This window comes from Camelus dromedarius, chromosome 16, assembly GCF_036321535.1.
Source record: "Camelus dromedarius isolate mCamDro1 chromosome 16, mCamDro1.pat, whole genome shotgun sequence".
NCBI lineage: Eukaryota > Metazoa > Chordata > Mammalia > Artiodactyla > Camelidae > Camelus > Camelus dromedarius.
Window position 1 is genome coordinate 33,486,838 of NC_087451.1, and position 18,748 is coordinate 33,505,585.

Below are 18,748 nucleotides of genomic sequence, written 5' to 3' on the forward strand. Positions count from 1 at the left end.
GCCTCCCTCTCAGAAGGACCCTTGGGATGGCGTTGGCTCTACGGGTAATCCAGCTAATCTCCCAGCTCAAGGTCCTTAACTTAATCACAGCCGCCAAGTCCCTGTTACCACCTGTATGAGTCTGTTAGAACTGCTATAACCAAGTGCCACACGCTGGGTGTCATAAAACAACAGACGGTTGTTCTCCCAGGTCTGGAGGCCGGCGGTGTGAGATCCAGGGGTCGGCAGCGCTGTGCTCCCTCTCAACACTCTAGGGAAGATGGGTTCTGTGCCTTTCTTCTGGCGACTGCTGCTGCAGTGACCCTTACATTCTTTGGCTTGTGGCCGCATCCCTCCTCACCTGCACTGTGGGGGGGGGGGGGGGGACCCAGTGCCCGAAAAGTTCTGGCCACCCCTGTCCACCTGGGGTGGGGGGTGAGTTGAGGCATGGAAGGGTGGGTGCGTTGACTTGCATCTTGGACCCAGCGTCCCTTCATCCCCCACGTTCTGTCATCAGAGTCAGGGCTCCCTCCAACTTCTGTCCACCAGGTACCACCTTCCTTCCACTGTGCCATCTCCCAGGGGATGGAGGGCACCCAGGGTGTCCAAGTGTCCCCTCCTCCCCGGCTTCCAAGGGCCCCCATGTTCTTTACTATCCAAATATCCACCTCATCTACAAGGGGGTGAGTCCAGAACTCTCCCCGCCTTCCTGGGACTCTGAGGGCAGCCTTACCTCTCCTGGGCCTCACGTGCCGCCTCTCCTGATCAATCCTCAGGCCTCTCCCAGCCCCTCCCCCGGTGCTGCTGCCTCTGGACCTCCACCCTCCCCCACCTCCTTTCCGCTTCCTTCCCCAAAGCGGAAGCCGGTTCTGCACATAGAAGACTGAAGGTGTGGGAGGGGACTTACAACCCAGGATGGAAACCGCTTCAAATAGAACAGAAATCACAGTTCCTGGATTGCTCTGCCCATCCCTCCAGCGCTGTTTCCTCCTGACACATCCTCCTCAGGCCCCACCTGCTTCCTGGGCAGGAGAGCGCTCACCCCTCCCTCTCTCTCCTCTGTCTCCCTCTCTCTGTCTCTCTTTGTCCCTCCTCGTATCTCTGTGTCCCCCCGTCCCTTTCTCTCTTTCACCCCTGCCCCACCCCGCCATGATTTCAGGATCCTCAGTGATGCTGTGGGAGGGAAGGCTCCACGCGCCGGCGACCATCACACAGAACAGTTTAGCTCCGTTCCTGACCCCTCGCATACCTGACCGCCTTCCATAAGCAAAAGTCCCGCTAAAGAGTTTTCCAGAGCAGCCAAGCCTCCTCCCCCAGGGTCTCCACTGTTACTAGGCCGTTACTCTTAGCAACAGCATCCTCTTTAACAAGCCCCAGACCAAATTCACAGGCCATGCTCAGAAACACCTCTATTCCTCCATCACCCCTGGTCCCTCCGTGTGTAAGGGGGAGTGTGGACGGTCAAAACAACCCTTCTTCAGAGCAAACCCCAGGAATGAGAGACCCCAAACCATCCGGTACGTGTCCAGTTGAGACTTGTCTGCTCTGTGCTGGACTGTCCCAGCGTGCTAGGTACTATTAGCTGTGTGACCTGGGGCAAGTTACTTAATCACTCTGGGCCCCAGTTTTCTCCTCTGTGAATGAGCACGGGCCTCCTACAGTATGGTGAGCTTAGCTGACTTGGTGTATTTAGAGCCCTCAGAACAGGGACATTTCTTATCCTAAGAATAATTAGGTTAATTATGTAATGGTTCATTATTATTATTTTTTATTACCTGGTACTTTTCCCTTTAAATCACCCTGGACCGAGTCGTGCCTTCTTCCCTGAAGAATCTTTGCCAAAGCAAACCCATATTACAGGATCCATTTCTGGGCTGCCAGCACCTCAGGGCCTATTCTTGGAGCACCGGCTGTCCCCTGCTGCAGGCAGGGACGCGTGTGTGCCCGCAGGTTTCTGAGGACACGCACACATGGGCACATACACACCCTGGAGCTGCTGCCTCGCTATTGCCTGAAAGCCTTTGGGAAGAGGGAAGGAAGCCCGGGTCCCCGATCTCTGCTGCCCAGGCACAGCCGTCCTCGGGGACACCTGCTGATGGCGCTCGTAGTGACCCCCCCCAGTGGATGTGGTGGCCCAGCCGCCTTCCCTCCCTGAGCACAGTTCACTGCAGGGGCAGAGGCCTGGCAGGAGGGTGGTGGGGAGCCAGGGGAGGGGGCATAGCTGGGGGACCTCTGTTACCCCCAACCTCAGAGCTGCTCCTCCTCCCCCCACCCCCATTTGGGGAGAAAAGCCCTAGGACCAGCCAAGGGGCCGGTGTTTCAGAAATCTGTGTCCCTGAGGGACACCTCGACCCTAGGTGTCCCTTGGGTGGGACAGTGCCTGCCTATAAGTGGCCATCCCTCTCTCCTGAGTGCATCCAAACAGTGAAGCCCTGAGGCTGTGGCCTCAGCCCGAGGGGGAGGGTCGGGGGGCCTGTAACTAAGCAGAGTGGACTGGCTGTGCCTCAGAGGGGCGTGGCCAAGGACGCGTGTTCACCTGGGCATGGTACCTGCTTGCATGTGTGTGTTTGCATGAGTGAATGAGCATGTGTTCATGTGGATTGGTGCGTGCACACGTGTGTGCATGAGTGTGCAGATGTGGTTTGCGCGAGTGTCTGTGTACATGGGTGCACACACGGATGTGCCTTGCATGAGTATATAGGCGTGTGTGCACATGTGCATGTAAGCACACGTGGGGGTGTGTACATGAGTACATTTGTGTGATGAGGACGCACATGTATGTGTGAGTGTGGGTGTGGGTTGCACAGGTCTGTGTCTGTACACATGTACACGTGTGCATGGATGTGAGTGCCTGGGGTGTGTGTAGGAGTGTGTACATGGGCGGGAGCATGTGCACATATGTGTGTGCACAAAGGTAGTGTGCACGGGTATGCGTGTGTTTGTGTGTGCGTGCATGTGCACACACACCCATCCTCCATGGGAACATCACACACGCATCTCCGTCTGATTTATGAACGAGGACAATACAAGGAGAGCGTGCCTATTATTTCTGGTGTCCGCATCAGCTCCTGACAGCTTTGTGGAATTGAAATATCTTATTTAATGCGAGTAAGAATCATTTTAAATATCAACTGTGACACTCAAGGACTCGAACCAAAAAGGGCATCGTGTGTTTCCCCGTGTGCTGGAGAAGACGGCACATTTTTTTTGGCAGTGATTTCTCCCTTGCCCGTCTTGTGTTTCTAAAAATCCAATTATCTGTCCTGGTTCTTCCCCGTGTTGTCGCCGTGTGTCCTCCACTCCGAGCCCAGCCCTTCATCTCTGAAGATGGAACTGAGCCGCCAGGGTCCCGCAGGTTAAACCAGGGCACTTTGTGATGGGGCAGAGCAGACAGTGTGGGTTCTTGTGTGTCTTCCTTTCTTCCCTCCCTGGCCCCAAGCCCGGCCCCAAGGCCCTCTCTCCAGCACCTTCTCCCTTTGACCATCTAACTGGGAGAAAGCCAAACTACCCCCATCCTGGAGATTGCCTGCTGCTCTGCAGTGTCAAAAGTCTGAGGACGCTCTAAGTGCAGTGATGGGAGGGTCGCCAACAACCTGTCACTTGCACAAATCGGGGGCAGAACTGCGCAGACAGTGTCTCCTGCTTAAAGAGGGAGCCATTATGCATTTGCATTTGCTTAAGAAATTCGGAAAAGTTATACAAGAAACTGAGTGGTCTCCTCTGTGTGTGCTGGGAGCTGGGAATGATCAGGCAGCTGGCAGACAGGGGTGGGAGAGACGTGTCCTTGTGTACCTTTTATTCTTTGAATTTTGAATCCTGGGAATATATTTCCTATAATAAATCAATAAATAAGTGGTCCTTTGAAGGGGGCCTAGAGTCGGCTGAATCTGGGTATTTCCAGCTGCTGGAGCCACGTCCCTGCAGCTGTTCCTCATCAGATGGAGAATGAGATGGCAGGTCCGCTAGGAGGAGAGTGCAAACAGGTGACTGGGAGGGAGGGAGGTCAGCCTGGTGGAGGGAGGTTCACTGGAGCCAAGAAGCTACCATTCCCTTGCTGTCCCCAGTGTCCTGAAGGAGGGTCGACAAGAGGATACAGTCTACTGGAAGCTGAGGGACCAAGGCAAGGCCCCCTTACCAGTTAGAAGGATGAGATGAGCCAGGGGAGTGGCAGATCCTTTGTTGGTGGCTGGGACAGTTGGGGTTCCACTGGGGAGCCAAAGTATCTGCCAGCACAGGGATCTGTGCTCCCCTGATATTTGGTAAGGAGCCCTTATAAGGTCCTCACTTGGGTGGGGTCCTGCCACAGCCTCCACATCCTCCTCTCTGAACCTCCCCGCCAGTGACTCAGACATTTACTCCCTCATGTGACAAGCATTTGTGCCAGGAATGTAAGCCCAGGGCTTACCTCAAAGACGACCATTATTAAAGCAACCTAAGTGTCCACTGACAGAAGAATGAATAAGGAAGATGTGGTGTGTATATACAAAGGAATACTACTCAGCCATCAAAAAGAATGGAATTTTGCCATTCACAACAACATGGATGGATTTGGAGGGCCCATGCTAAGTGAAATAAGTCAGACAGAGAAAGACAAATATGGTATGATATCATTTATATGTGGACTTTAAAAAATACAACAAATTAGTGAATAGAACAAAAAAGAAGCAGTCTCACAGATGTGAGAACAAACGAGTGGTTACCAGAGGGGAGAGGGAAGCAGGGTACAATATAGGCAGAGGGGAATAAGAGGTACAAACTATTAGGCATAAAATAAGCTACAAGGATGTATTGTACAACACAGGGAATGTAGCCAATATTTTATAATAACTATAAATGGAGTATAAAGATTCTTTAAAAATTGTCAATCACCATATTTTACACCTGTAACTTATGTAATATTGTACAGCAACTATACTTCAATTAAAAACACAAAGATGGCCATTTTTCTTTATTTTAGGGGGTGGGGTAATTAGGTTTATTTATTTTTTTTTAATGGAGGTACTGGGAATTGAACCCAGTACCTTGTGCATACTAGGCACACACTCTACCACTGAGCCATACCCACCCCCTTAATTTTTTTTTTAACTGAAGTGGATTTGACTTACAATGTTGTAAAGACAGCCATTATTGTCCCCATTTTACAGATGGGAAAACCGAGGCCTGCAAGTTTCCATAACTTGCCCGGGCCACACTCCTAAGAAAGTGCAGAAGCAGAAGTCAAGCTTAATTTTCCCTAATCAGGAGCCCCCGCGCTCTCTCCAACAGCAGGCTCTCTCTTGGGTCTGGCTGCCCAGGGCAGTACCATCCATCCTCTGCCCCTGGCGGGGACCTGGACAGGACGGAGCTCATCCAGTTCCCTGCAAGGCTGGCAGTTACAGGTGGGTGGGGCAGATGGAGCTGGAGGCTCCCAAGGACCCAAGGGGGAACACTAGGGGATAATGAGCTGTGCCTGTGATTAGCCGGGATACTTACAGTGCTGACAGAGCCGCGCTGGATTTGCAGGGATGCTGGCCAACTTCCTCTGAGAGGCGAGAGCCACAATTTGGGTGGAGTGAAGCGGGTTTCCCTGGTAGAAAAGGAAGTGGGCAGAAGGATTACTTTAAATAAGGTTGCCTACCAGCCAGAAATAGGTCTACCAGAACAGCCAGGGGAGAGAGGGGCTGCACTCATACTCTGCCCAGCCAAGGAGTGCCCACCCTCACCACAGTGGGGACCAAGGGGAGGCCCAGAGCCAGCCCTCCTCCACTGGCCTCTGGGGACAGGCAGACCTACAGCCCAGCTACCCTTCCTCAAGGCCCCCAGGTGGGGTCCTAGGCTTCCTGGCTGAAGCAAATGTAGAGCTTTCTGCAAAAATCTACTTTTATTAAAGTTTAAATTTCACCACACATTCCTGACATCAGCAGACAAACACAGATCCAGTGAGTCCCTGGGGTCTTTTTTATAATACATACTGAAATTATATGCTCAAAGTGCATTTTTTAAATTTTATTTTAAAAATAAAAGCAATATATGCATACGATAAAGAACATTCTGATGGCATAGAAAGACATAAAATCGAAAAGTAGAAGTTTCCCTCCCTCTGCATCCCCAGTACTTCTCCCAAAAGAGAAATAACATGTTCCAGAGTATCCATCCAGAAAAAATTTTATGTATGTGCCAGAGCGTATATGCGATTACGTGTGTGCAAATATATACAAATATATATACTATTGCAGTTTACTTGCGTGGTATCTTACCATTTACAATATTCTTTTGCCTTTTTTTTTTTTCACTCACAAACTCAGATTATTTTTATTGGGCCAACTTGCATGATCCTAAACATTGGATGAAGGGTTTGGTAGCCTGTGTCCGCAAATACCAAGTGACAGGGACACATTATCACTCTTGTCCCTAATGCTTAGCTGTGATATTGTTTAGCTTCTTACTCTCTCGTGTTTTCATTTCCATAAACATCCCCCTCCCCAGCTTCCACTTCTTTTCCATGCTGTGTGCGTCTTGGGACCGTTCTGTCTCATCCCGTACAGGTGATCCTCGTTCATTCTGTGGCTGCAGCCTCATTAATCGATTCCATTCCATTTTTGATGGATGTTTAGGCTGCTCCTAGTCTTTGTTTATTTGTCTCTGCCATTACAAGCAATGCCACAGTGAGCATCCTTGTACCTGTTTTTGCCACGTGTTTGCAGGTACATCCAAAAGGCCCACTCCCTGGAGTGCAGCCTCTGTGTCAAAAACCTTGCATATTCTTATCTTGGTAGATTTTGCCCCAAAGGCTGGACCGATTTACGCTTCCACCAGCCGATAGACGGGAGGTCAGCCCCTCCTCCCCCTCACTCTGGCCATGGGTGTAATCAGACAAGAACATCTTTGGTGATCTGATATGTGAATATTGTCTTCTTTTGATTGGACTTCCATTGTGACAGAGGCTGACCATCTTTTTGTGAGTCTGTTTGGCCATTTCTGTTCCTTTTCCTCTCCCTGGTGCTTTTTTTAATAATATCCGATTCCATTTTCAACAATAGAGCACTTCTCTAGCCAATCTCTCTTTCCATCTTCCCTCTCGGGTCACCCCATCCCTTTTGAGACCCAAACAGCTTCCCCAAAGCTGTCCCCACTCCCAAGGGGTGATGGGGCAGAGGCGGGAGAGAGCCTGTGATGGGCTTGAGGGCGGGCGTACAGGGAAAATGGGAAATTTGCCAGCACTTGGGTGCCTGCTATCTCCCCATCATCACGCGGTGCATAGCGGCGAGGGACAGATAAGAGCTGCAGCCGGTGGCAGAGATAAGAGACTCGGACTGCCAGAAGGTTCTGGATAATGCTGCAGAGCCAGAGCAAGCTTGGCACACCCCACCTGTGAGTCTGGGGCTCCTGTAGTCCCAGGATGGAAGGCGGGGCCCTTTGGGGGCATGATGTCAGTGTTGAACTGGTTAGCAGCTGGGTTTGGAGACAGAAAGGCTCTGTGAAACCCTGGCCCTGCCTCTTACTGCCTGTGAGACCACAGGGCAGTGATCTGATATTTCTGAACCCCAATTTCCTCACCTCTAAAATGAAGGTGTGCTTAAAAGTATCCCCTCCATAGAATTAGCAGGGACATTATGTAAAAACGACTCTCAAATTCAGACCCATGACCATTTGCACCTGTCCCCCTACAATGAGATAAGTGAAGTTAGTGTAGTAGGCTCAGCATAAAATTTACGTTTAAAATTCGTTAAAATTGCTTTTCTACTGAGATTACATTTCTTTCTGAGATCTCAGAAAAGCGTTTCTTTTTAAAATAAAATACTGATCATTTCTATTTATTTGTCTCTCCCTGCCTGGTCTTTAATATTCTCTTTGTTTTTTGTTTTTGTTTTTTGTTGCCTGATGGTTTGCCTGTTTGCTTTGTTGGTTGGTTGGTTTGAATGATCTCACTTGGCAAGGTAAAAGGTTGACAATCTTACGTATGGCCCCATTTAAAAAAAAATTTTTTTATTGAAGTGCAGTCAGTTACTACCTGTCCATTTCTGGTGCACAGCACAATGTCCCAGTGTTTTAAGTGTTACCGATCCATGGTATCTGATAGTCTGGGAACTGCTGTGTGAAATGAAGAAATGAATGAGAAGTACTTAACACAGCACCTGAAGCATTGAGGGTGCTCCGAAAGCGGTAGTTTCATAGATTCATCATTATGAGGTGATGATGATGGTGTTGATGATGATGGTGGTGGTGGTGATGATGGTGGTGGTGATGATGATGATGGTGGTGGTGGTGATGGTGGTGGTGGTGATGATGATGACGGTGGTAGTGGTGATGATGATGATGGTGGTGAAGATAGGCACTGGCTAGAACTCATGTAAAACTTGACAACTCCTAGGAATAAGGTAGCTCTGTCCCAGACTTGGCATAGCCTGGGGGCAGGTGGCAATGAGCTTGTTCACGAAGTCAGCTGAGCAAACCCTAGGACACCCAAAGCTGGGGAGCTATTCTAGGCAAAAACCCTTTGATTCTCTGAGGTTGCTACTAGGCCGTTCACAGCCCAGGGATAGGAAGGGTGATCATGGGGTGGGTACCAGGGGAACTAGCCCCCTCCATACAAGAGAGTACCCTCACCTGCCATGTCCAGCTGCCAGAAGCTCCTCTCCCTGACCTAGCCTAGCCTCCTCCTTGCCTCTCAGACAGGTGAGCGCCCCACACACCTGCTCTGCAGCTGCCTTTCCCCCAGTGCCAGACCCTGCAGCTCTTTGGGCCGGTGATGTGCTCCCAGAGCCAGCTCTCAAGGGGCCTCCTCGGGTTCCTGCATCCTGGCCCAGGGCCCACACATTCAGAAGGCCAACCGGGCCTGCTTGGATGGCTCTTTGCCCTCCACAGTGCAGCAGGGGCGCTTTCTGTAGCTTTAAGGAGGGACTGACGCAAAGCAATTGGGGAAACATGTAAATTCCCCTGCCTCTGTCATCTCCATCCATTTAAATTAGTATCTACAACGCAGTTCTGGCTGGCTAAAATAAATGTCCCCACCTTTCTCAGTCACGTGAGTCACAGGCAGGGGAGGACAGTAGCCTCCAACAGACCCAGCACAGCCCTGGGAGGCCTGATCACAGCCAGGGTCAAGGACTCAGGCATAACACCTTCCATCTTTGGGGAAGTGCAGGCTCCTTCCTGGGCCTCTGAGCAAAAGCCTTTGGGGAGGACCTCCTTATTGATAAGGACCTTTCTGTGACCCCATGGTATTGCCAGAGAGTCCCGAGCTCCCTGGTACCCTTCATCACGGAAGAGGGTGATGTGGTGACCTCTGCCCTCTGACCTCAGTTTGACCTGGGCATCCCTGCAGCTGCCTGACTTGCTCACTGGCTGTCTCATCTGCCTCCTAGGTACATGATCACCAGCCTGGACCGCACCCACGCCGGCTTCTACCGCTGCATTGTGCGAAATCGGATGGGCGCCCTGCTGCAGCGGCAGACCGAGGTCCAAGTGGCCTGTGAGTACAAGAGGGGACTCGGGCAGGGTGGGCTGGGGAGCAGGAGCGGCTCCGCAGAGCCCTCACCCACTAGCCAGGCGCTGGGCAGAGCCACACCCCAGCTGCAGCCTCCCATGTTCATGGGTGCTCATGGTGGGCCTCCCCGCCATCCTCGTCCTCATCCTGTAGTCGATAGAGCTGAGGCCCAGGAAGGTGGCGGGAGCTCTCCAGGCCACACCACTGACAGTGAGCACACATTTGCTGGCTCTGAGCTCAGCTCTTTTTAGATGGGACCAGCTGCTTCCTTTTTTTAAAAGGAGGCCCTGTCACCTGCTTCCTGGGCTGCTTCTGGCTGAGGTTGGCCTCAAACTTGGGGGACCTCCATAATGGCAGACTTCCTGGGGTCTCCTGTGACCTTAACTTTTCCATCCCCCAGCTTGCTCAGCCCTGGAGCAATAACAGCATGGGGGTCCCCACCATCTCAGGGGGCATTGGGAGATGCCTCATGCTGGGTAGCGTAACTCTAAGAGGGAGAGGGGAGGGAGAGGGGACTCCTGAAAGGGCCAGGCAGGCAGAGAGTAAAGGGCTTCCCGGAGCCTTTGGGGTAACAACCTTCCCCCATTGTCACCAGTCCCCAAAACAGCATCAATCAACACCCTTCCCCTGTGACTCAGTACTCCCTTCCCAGACCGCCCTCCCCCCCGCCCCTTCTGAAATAGCTTCTGTGTGAGCCTCATCATGGGCTCTTTCGCTCTGGGATTTTTAGAGGGCAGGGTCCCAGATTGCACGGTGGGCCTTGGGAGTGTGGAAAGCCTTAACGGGCACTGAAATTAAAAAATAAAATAAAAGGACACCCTCTCATCCAGGGCCCACGGGGGCTTGACTTTGATTTAGCACAAAAGAGAGAGCTTGCTGCTTGGAGAGAAGTAGGGAAGAGAAATCTAGACGAAAACCTCAAGTGAGGCAGAGTGTTTATAATAATTATGGAAAACAACCATAATCAGAAGTGGAGGGCCGATGGTCCCATAAATCAGCACTAAAGGCTCAGCTGACTCCGAGAAGTGGAAAAGCCTGGAATTAAAATGATGGATCGGGGCCGCTTTCAGCCGGCTGGAGGACTCCCACGGAGCTCCGTTTAGCCAGCGCCCAGCGTCCAGTGGTCCAGGGACGGTCCCAGGTCAACCTCCAGAGAGACTGAGCATGTCTGTACGTGTATGTGTGCTCCAGGGTGGGTGTGGGTTCATGCACGTGTGTGTGCACATGTGTGGGTCCGGATGGGTCTGCCTCTGTTCACCGATGTGCACGTGGCAGCATGTCTGTGTGTCTGTGTGTGTACGTGCCTGTGTGTACAGTTGGAATTGCCATTCGGGACACCAGTCAGTCCGAGCTCTGTGGGTTGAGTGTCTGTTCCAAGCCCTTGGCTCCTAGGAGACAATACAGAAACTCTCTGGAGTTGAAAGCCCCTGAGATGAGATGACAGTCCCCCTTGGGCTGGCTCTGCTGATCAGAAAGAGAAAGGAAGCTAAACCAGTGTCTGTGCGGCCAAAGTGCATCTTTCCTTGGCAGTGATAGGGGTCCAGGATCCAGGGCTCAGCCCCCGGACTGCTCCCCAACCACATGCATACTCCTTCTCAAATGAGGATGCTCCATCGAAACCAGCCCAGCATGTGCACGGGTCCCATCCCCAGACCCACAGGTATCTTCCTGTCCCCAAGTTCAAGTCCCACCCACCCAAGCTGTGTGACTTTGGGCAGGTGACTTAACTTCTCTGTGCCTTCGTGTATAAAAAGGAATGTTAATATTAGTACCTACATGACCAGGCTGTAACGAGGCATAATCAATCAGTGCACGGAAACCATCCTATACAGCGCACAGCTGGGGAAATGCTCTGGATGGCCAAGTACTTTCTTGTCTCCACCAGGCCAAGCAGGGAAGGCGTCCTGGAGTAAACACTCACAACCTTTCTCATTCTGTCTACCTGTGGAGGTACATTCCTACCGCCCCCTCTGCTCTCCAGGGCTAAGGGTAGAGTGAGGCAACAGGGATGCAAAAATTAAGGAAGTGCTCCCTCTCAGGTACTCACTGTGCTCTTGGAGGACCCTAACAGTGGGTGCCTCCTTAAATTGTTTACCTCCCTCGCCTATCCCAGGCCTGGGCTCCCCCAGGTTTGTGCTCTACAGACCTCCTGAGTCTGTATCTTTCTCTCCGTCTGTTTCTCTTACACAGTCTCGCGGGCGCACAGCAACTGAGGATGAGTGGATATTGCTTCTTCTCCAAACCCCCCATCTCCCCTCTTTTGTGGTTTCCGCTTCCCAGGATGGGAGGGTTTTGTCCTGGGGATTCAAGCTGCCAGTTCCCCCAGTGACTGCCGCCCTTTGGGGCCCTTTCCGGGGATCAGATCAGGCCAGGCAGACCCCACCCCTGGCTCCCATCCCACTTGCCAAAAAGGGGGTGTGGGTTGGGTTCTAATGAGAAATTAATAAGGGAGCTGTGCTAACAACGAATGATAATGGCAAAGTCATTACAAAAAGATTCTTTACATGTTTTTAATTACAGCAATTAAGGGGAAGTCAATAAAACATCCACCCCCTCTCCCCAGCGCCCTTCCCGGCCCCACCCCGAGTCGCTATAAATTTCTGGCATGTGCCAAACGGGCTGAATGGCTGAGAGGTGGGAGAGCCTTCTGGAGTCAGCAGTCAGATCCTGTGGGCGCCTCTGAGTCCTCCTCACCTGAGCGACCACCCCGAGCCCTATCCCAGCCCTCACGAGGTTGGCAGATGGCTCAGACTTGGAGCCCCCCAGCCCCACCAACAAGCCCATGCACACCCCGCAGGGCCAAGGGCCCCTGCCCCACGGGGGAGCCTGGCCTGCCAGGCAACTTGACAGCACTCGTACAAAATGAGAGTTGAGGGTAATAAGCCTGTTGTCACATGGGCTGGGGGTGATGCCCCCAAAATGCCACCCGTGGGCCTGTTTTTCTTTTCTTTTTCTTTAGGGGGGTAGGCAATTAGGTTTGTTTGGTTCTTTGGAGGAGGTACTGGGGATTGAACCGAGGACCTCGTGCCTGCTAAGCATGTGCTCTACCACTTGAGCTACACCCTCTCCCCCGGGCCCATTTTTCTTAATTCGCAACCTGAATGTGGAGAATTGAGTTGAATGACTTGAACAGAGGATGGAGATGTGGAAGAGATTTGGCCAAGGAGGCAGGGCCTTTGGGACAGATGGTGGTGTTCAAAGACACAGTCAGAGTTTGGATGTTACTCAGAATGCAGTGGAAGTCATAGATGGTTGAGGGGCAGAGGCATAATTGGAGGGAGAAGCACCATTTTCATAAGAAACAAACAAAACCATCCCATGAGGCACCGTCCCCTGCCCACCAGATTGGCAGAAACCAAAGAGGCTAGCGAGACCAAGTGTTCAGAGAAACTCCCACCACTGCTGGTGGGCGTGTGAACTGGCACATTGGTGCACATTTGGAAAACAGCTTGGCGTTATCTCATAAGATTGACGTGTGCACAGCCTACACCCCGGCAGTTCCACCCTTAGGCACAACCTCTAGGGAAAGTCTCTCAGCCGTGTGTGCAGGGGAGGCACATGAGACTGTTCTTAGCAGGACAGCAAAGCACTGGTAGCAAACCCAGCCTGCAGCAGCACTGTGCTATCTTGATACCCCGACATCCAAGCAGCCATGAAAATGACTAAACCAAGCGCAAAGACAGAGATGGAGTGCCCACCCCCCCAAAAATGTTGCACACACACACAAAAAAGCACATCACAGTAGATGACATGCAAAATAATCACAGGTACAAAGGGCTTAGAAACAGACTGAATTAACCATCAGTTGTTTAAGGAAGCATCTGCACGTGAAACTTGAAAGAAAGAAAAAAAGCGATGACAGGGTTGACACCACACTCAAGACGGTAGCCGCCCCTTGGGGGGAGGGGACGCCGTGGGGGAGGGGGTGAGGTTGTTAGGGTTCTGCTCCTTCGTCTGGGTGGTGGGGACATGAGCGTTCATTCTGTTCTTCTTCTTTAACCTACCCGTGTAATTATATTCGCTCTTTTTTATGCATGACATATTTCATGATAAAAACATGTTTTAAAAATGAATGAAAGCCATAAATATATTTTCAAGTGGAATGCATCCTTTGCAAGACCTTTCAAGAGATAACAAACACATCAGGAATCACTTTTAGGCCACATGCAGCCGTGCCCCAGGCCCCCACGTCTGTGCTCTCACAGGAATTTGTGGGGGATGTTGGATCCGCGCTGCGGGGCATAACGTGGTTTATCAACAAGCATGCACTTTGGAGAGGAAGTGTGGGAAGCAAACCCTTATCTCTTTCTAACTCAGTGGCAGTGAGTTTTCCGAGGAGATCCTGGGTCCCCAGCCCTGTCAGCGTGTGACCGTCCTTTCCTCCAGCCTTTGTCCCACACAGGCTGGCTGAGTGGACTCCCTCCGCAGCCCCCCCGGCGACTGCTGCACCGTCCATGCACGCCTGTGCCCTGGGTCCCATGAGCAGAGGCGGGGCGCTCCCCAAGCAGACCTAGGAAGCCCATTTGGCAAAGTGGAGTGGAGAGAATTGGGAGGGTTCTGGGGGCCTAAGAGGCACAGTGAGAGGAGATTGTGGAACGGAAAGGCAGATGAGAGCGTCAACTGGAAAACTTGGACTAAAGTCAGCTGTACCCTTCCTTCATCTGTCCCTCCCACCATACATACATATATATATACAGCCATCCATCCCTGCATCCCTCATTTGCTCCATCCATCCATCCCTCCCTCTCTCCATCCATCCATCCCTCCATTCCTCATTTCCTCCATCCATGCATCCCTCCATCTCTCCATCCATCCATCCCTGCTCTCATCCAATTATCCATCTATCCATCCACCTATCTATTCATTCATCCATCCAAACATCCATCCATCCAACCTACTGACCCTGCCCTATTGGCATTTTAAAATTTCCTCTTACTAGCCCTTCTCTTCTACCTCCTAGCCGTCACACACTCCTTTCCCCCAGACTGTCACCCTCTGCCCCAACCACACACACACACGCAGCTAACACCTACCCTTTACTTATGTCTCTGCTTTAAAAAGCCTCACCCCACCTCCCAGGCTAAAGTAGGTTCCCTTGATGCTGCCTCTCGTAGAAAAACCCTGTTCCTCCTTCTTCACGGTTGCCATAGTTTGTCCCTGAATGTTTGTGGATTGGTTTGCTTGTGCCTGTCCCCTAACCAGGACCACAGAGGTCCTACCACTGCCTGACCCACAGTAGGGACTCAACAAAGAGTCACTGCATGACGGTATTGGATGAGTTTAGGGGCCAGGTGTCTTACAGGGATTTGCTCATGAATATAATTGAAGATAACTGAGCCTCGAAGCCTTCAATGGAGTAGCAAGAGTTAAAGAATGCGCGTGAAGAGTTTAATGCAGGGGATAAGTTGTAGAGGAGGCGAGGAGGCAATGCGGAGGGAGGGCCGGGTTGGAACGTGGGCCTGCCTGGCCCTGACTGCTCCCGTTGGATAAGCCACTCTGTCTCCATGAGCTTTCATTTCCTCACTGACAAAATGGAGCTAATCAAACCCGAGAGGGGAGACAGAAACACTACTACCATGAAATTGCTTTAAATTGTTGAAATATATCTTCAGAATGCTGTGAAAAGTTTTTTTAAATAGATAAAATTGTAAGAATGGAAATCAATGTGATTTATTGATGCAACTTTTTTATAGGCAGAGCCAGGTAATAGAAATTAATCAACAACTAAAAACTGTGTATTTATGGAAGCTGAGGTTTTGTCTTGTTATGCAGATTAAATGAGATGATGTGTGTGAAGTCCACCTAGACAGAAACCTGACGTAGGCTCAGTGCTCAAACAAGCCTTTGCTCTTGGACCATTGGGGTGGCACAGGGTGATCTTTGTTGAAGAGGCTGATGTTTAAACTAAACTGTGAAAAATGGATAGTATTCCAATATTTTAATACTACAAGTATTAGGCCTAGTTTTCAGCACTTTAGTATACTCTTCCTGTTCCTATGGCTACAAAACAAATTATCCGCAAACGTAACAGTGTGCCACCATCATTTACCGTACTCACATTTTGTGAGTCTGGACAGAGCACGGTAGGAACGGGTCACCTCTGCTCTATGATGACTGAGGTCTCAGTGGGAGACTCAGAGGCCGAGGGCTGGATTTATCTGAGGTCTCACTTGTTCGTTCCCACGTCCAGTGTTGATGCTGGCTGCCATCTGGGACCTCAGTCCCTCTCCCCATGAGCTATTCCTATGTCTGTGTGGGCAAGATTGAGCTTCCTTACAAGATGGCAGCTGGAGTCCAAGCAGGAGTGTCTGGAGAGACAGAGCCAGGCCTTTTGATGGCCTAGCCTTGGAAGTCACATAGCATCACTTCCAGCATATCCTACTGACGGAGTCACAAATCCCCCAGACTCAAGAGGTGGGGACATAGGCCCCATCTCTCAGTGGGAGCAGTGTCAATCACGCTGCAAGAGGAGCATCTGGAATGGGAGATAAGATATCTTTCCATCTTTGGGAAGATACAGCCCGACGCGCGCATGCATTATCTCACACAACGCTGACTGTAACCTATGAGGAGGCTGCTCTTCTTAACTCCACTTTACGGATGAGGAAATGAGAGCTCAGCGAGGCCAACATTTTGCCCTTTCTTGTCCTGAAGCCCCCACCACGTCATGCACCCCTCCTGTCACTATGGAATGCTTACCCCCTGCTTCTCCTCTCGGCCCTCTCTTTGTACAGGGGTGGGGGGATGGGTCCTGCCTGGAATGTCACCAGAGCAAGCCATGATTCACCAGGGTACCACGGCTCAACAGCATCCCTGGAGGAGCCAGCCCATGGAGTGTCTCCAGAAATGGAGTCTGCTGTCAGCATCCTTATTCTCACTCGGCAGGCAGTGACGGCAACGCTAGTGGCTTTGGGGTCGCTGAGACACGAGTTTGAATCCTTCTTCTGTTACTTACTAGGCATGACCTTGGGCAAAATGTTGTCCTTCTGGGAAAGACCCCTCCCCCATGCCCTCTGCCACAGCTCTGCTCTGAAGGACCCGATAATAGTATCTGATGCAGGTTTCCCGAGTTTTTCAGATGCTAAAACCACCACCAAATGGAAGGAATTAACTACTTGATGATCATGAGCACGTAGCCCCCAGGCTTTCTGGTGCCTAAGATTGATCACCGTCCTAAGATTGATCACCGTCCTAAGATTGATCACCATCAACCCATCAGAACTGTATGCGGCTGATCACAGGCCCTGGGGCGCCCCTCCCTCTCCTAGCCTTTAAAAATGCTTTGCTGAAACCCTTCAAGGACTTTGGGGGGTTTTGGTGGCATGAGCCACCCATTCTCCCTTCTTGGCTCTGCAGCAAACCTTTCTCAGCTCCAGACTCCAACATTTCAGCCTCACTGTGCTGTGCGTCTTTGTAACTTTGTAACTTTGTGCGTCTCAGTAACTGATATAAATTCCAAAGCAGGGATTGTCATAGTGATGGATGGGTGATGGGGCCACAGGGGTAGTCTGAGCATGGTGTCCCCTTTCTCCATGGTCATCCTGTCTGCCCCACAATTTCCTTCTGCCGCCGCCATTCCCAACCCAGGAACCAGGCAGTCTTGGCAGCTGACCTCCAGCCCTGACCCCTGCGTGTGCTCTTCCCTCTCGCAGACATGGGGAGCTTTGAGGAGGGTGAGAAGCACCAGAGTGTCTCCCACGGAGAAGCCGCTGTCATCCGTGCTCCCCGCATCGCCAGCTTCCCCCGGCCGCAGGTGACCTGGTTTCGGGACGGCCGCAAGATCCCGCCCAGCAGCCGCATGTGAGCACCTTGCTCTTGGGGGACGGGATGGGAGGGGCGGTGGGGGGAGTCTGGCCCTGGGAGAGTGTGGAGTGTGGAGCCACATGGAGCCCCCCCAGAGTGCTGAGGCAGAAGGGCCCTTTCCGCAGAAGCCTCTCTCAGCTCTTCTGGGATGCAGCAGACTGGGGACAGCCCAGGTGATGGAAGTTTGGTTCATGAGGGCCTTTCTGGAAATGTTCATGTGGAGTCTTGGAACCCGGACAGCTCAGTGGCCTTCCTGGGGAATCCCAGGGCGGTGGCTCCGCTCTCAGCTGGAGAACAATCCTGCCTCTCAGAGCACTTAAAAACTCCAAACAGGCACAGACAGAGGCTCTGTTTCCGTGGTGACAGACCCAGAGTTCAGGTCAGCCATGCCAGGGCACGTGGGGCGGGGGGGGGGTGCTGGCATCTCCCCGGCAGGGTGGGTGGCCCGGGGTGTTCCTGCCGGCCGAGGGTAGCCGGGTGTCCGCTGGTGTGCCCGGGGCCATGTGTCTTTCGGCTGCAGAGAAGAGGTGAGGCCAGGGGAGGCCCGGCAGGAATAGGAACACAGGCCCTTTCAGCGCTAACAAGGACCCCTCTGTGTGGCCCGGGCAGGGGTTGTGGCAGCCGGGCTTGTGGGCAGAGGGATGGGACCAACACCTCCACAGAGAGCGGGCGGAGGGGTGGCGTAAAACCCGGGAGGCAGCCGGCCCTCCTGACCCCCGGGGAGAGCCAGCCCGGCTTTCCTCTTCAGGAATCCCATCTCCCCTGCTCCCAGAGGCGAAGAGACCACCCTGGTCCTGGTCTGCTCATTCCGTGGGTCCACTGTGGGTGCAGCCCGTCCTGGTCTCTGTGGGAAGCAGGAGTCAGAATGGACAGTTCTTGCCTCTGGGGAACATGAGGTCCAGGGAGGGAATCCATCGTAATCACTGGTAATCTCCTAGCAACCACAAGGGCTCTTGTTTCCTGAGGGCCTGCTGAGTCCTCAGGCCTGGGCTAGGCACACCCCCACACCGCCCTCCCCTCCGGGACAGACAGGGGGCCTCCTGGGGAGAGGCCCCCTGTCTCGTTCCCTTTTCAACCCCCAGAGTGCACACTCAAGTATTTGTGGAATGAAAACTATTTATGGAATGAATGAAATAATTGTTGAATGAATGACCCTCACAAGCACCTTATCGGGTGGCTAATTCGATTCCCACTTTACAGATGGGAAAAGTTGAACTACTTGGCCACATCTCACACAGCTGGTTCCAAACTTGCTGACCCCAGAGTCAGGCCCTTCATTCTGTCTGAGGCGGAAATGATGTGAGAACAGGATAAAAGGGATGAAGTTGATTGCACTTGGAGAGAATTGGGGCTGGAACAGTGATTCTCAACCTGGGTACCTGCTGAAATCCTTTGGGACAATTTAAAATAGATCTTCGGATTCTACCCCTCACACATTCTGGTTTCATCAAGATGGGGTGTCCCAGGTGTTGAGATCTTTAAAAGCTCCCCAGTGATTCT

At 52.0% G+C, this 18,748-nt stretch overlaps 1 protein-coding gene and 1 non-coding gene across 4 annotated transcripts in view; one reads left to right on the plus strand and one right to left on the minus strand.

Moving 5' to 3' along the window:
• Window positions 1-18,748, plus strand: part of SDK2 (sidekick cell adhesion molecule 2) — a 247,926-nt gene that overhangs the window by 136,647 nt on the left and 92,531 nt on the right. For all 3 annotated transcript variants that reach the window (XM_064495585.1, XM_064495586.1, XM_064495587.1), the window contains exons 3-4: window positions 9,324-9,430; window positions 17,098-17,245. In XM_064495585.1, the coding sequence (XP_064351655.1) occupies window positions 9,324-9,430; window positions 17,098-17,245 (255 nt within the window). The remainder of the gene's footprint in view (window positions 1-9,323; window positions 9,431-17,097; window positions 17,246-18,748) is intronic.
• TRNAT-AGU (transfer RNA threonine (anticodon AGU)) lies at window positions 4,973-5,045 on the minus strand. The gene has a single exon. It is a non-coding gene; the product is annotated as a tRNA-Thr (tRNA).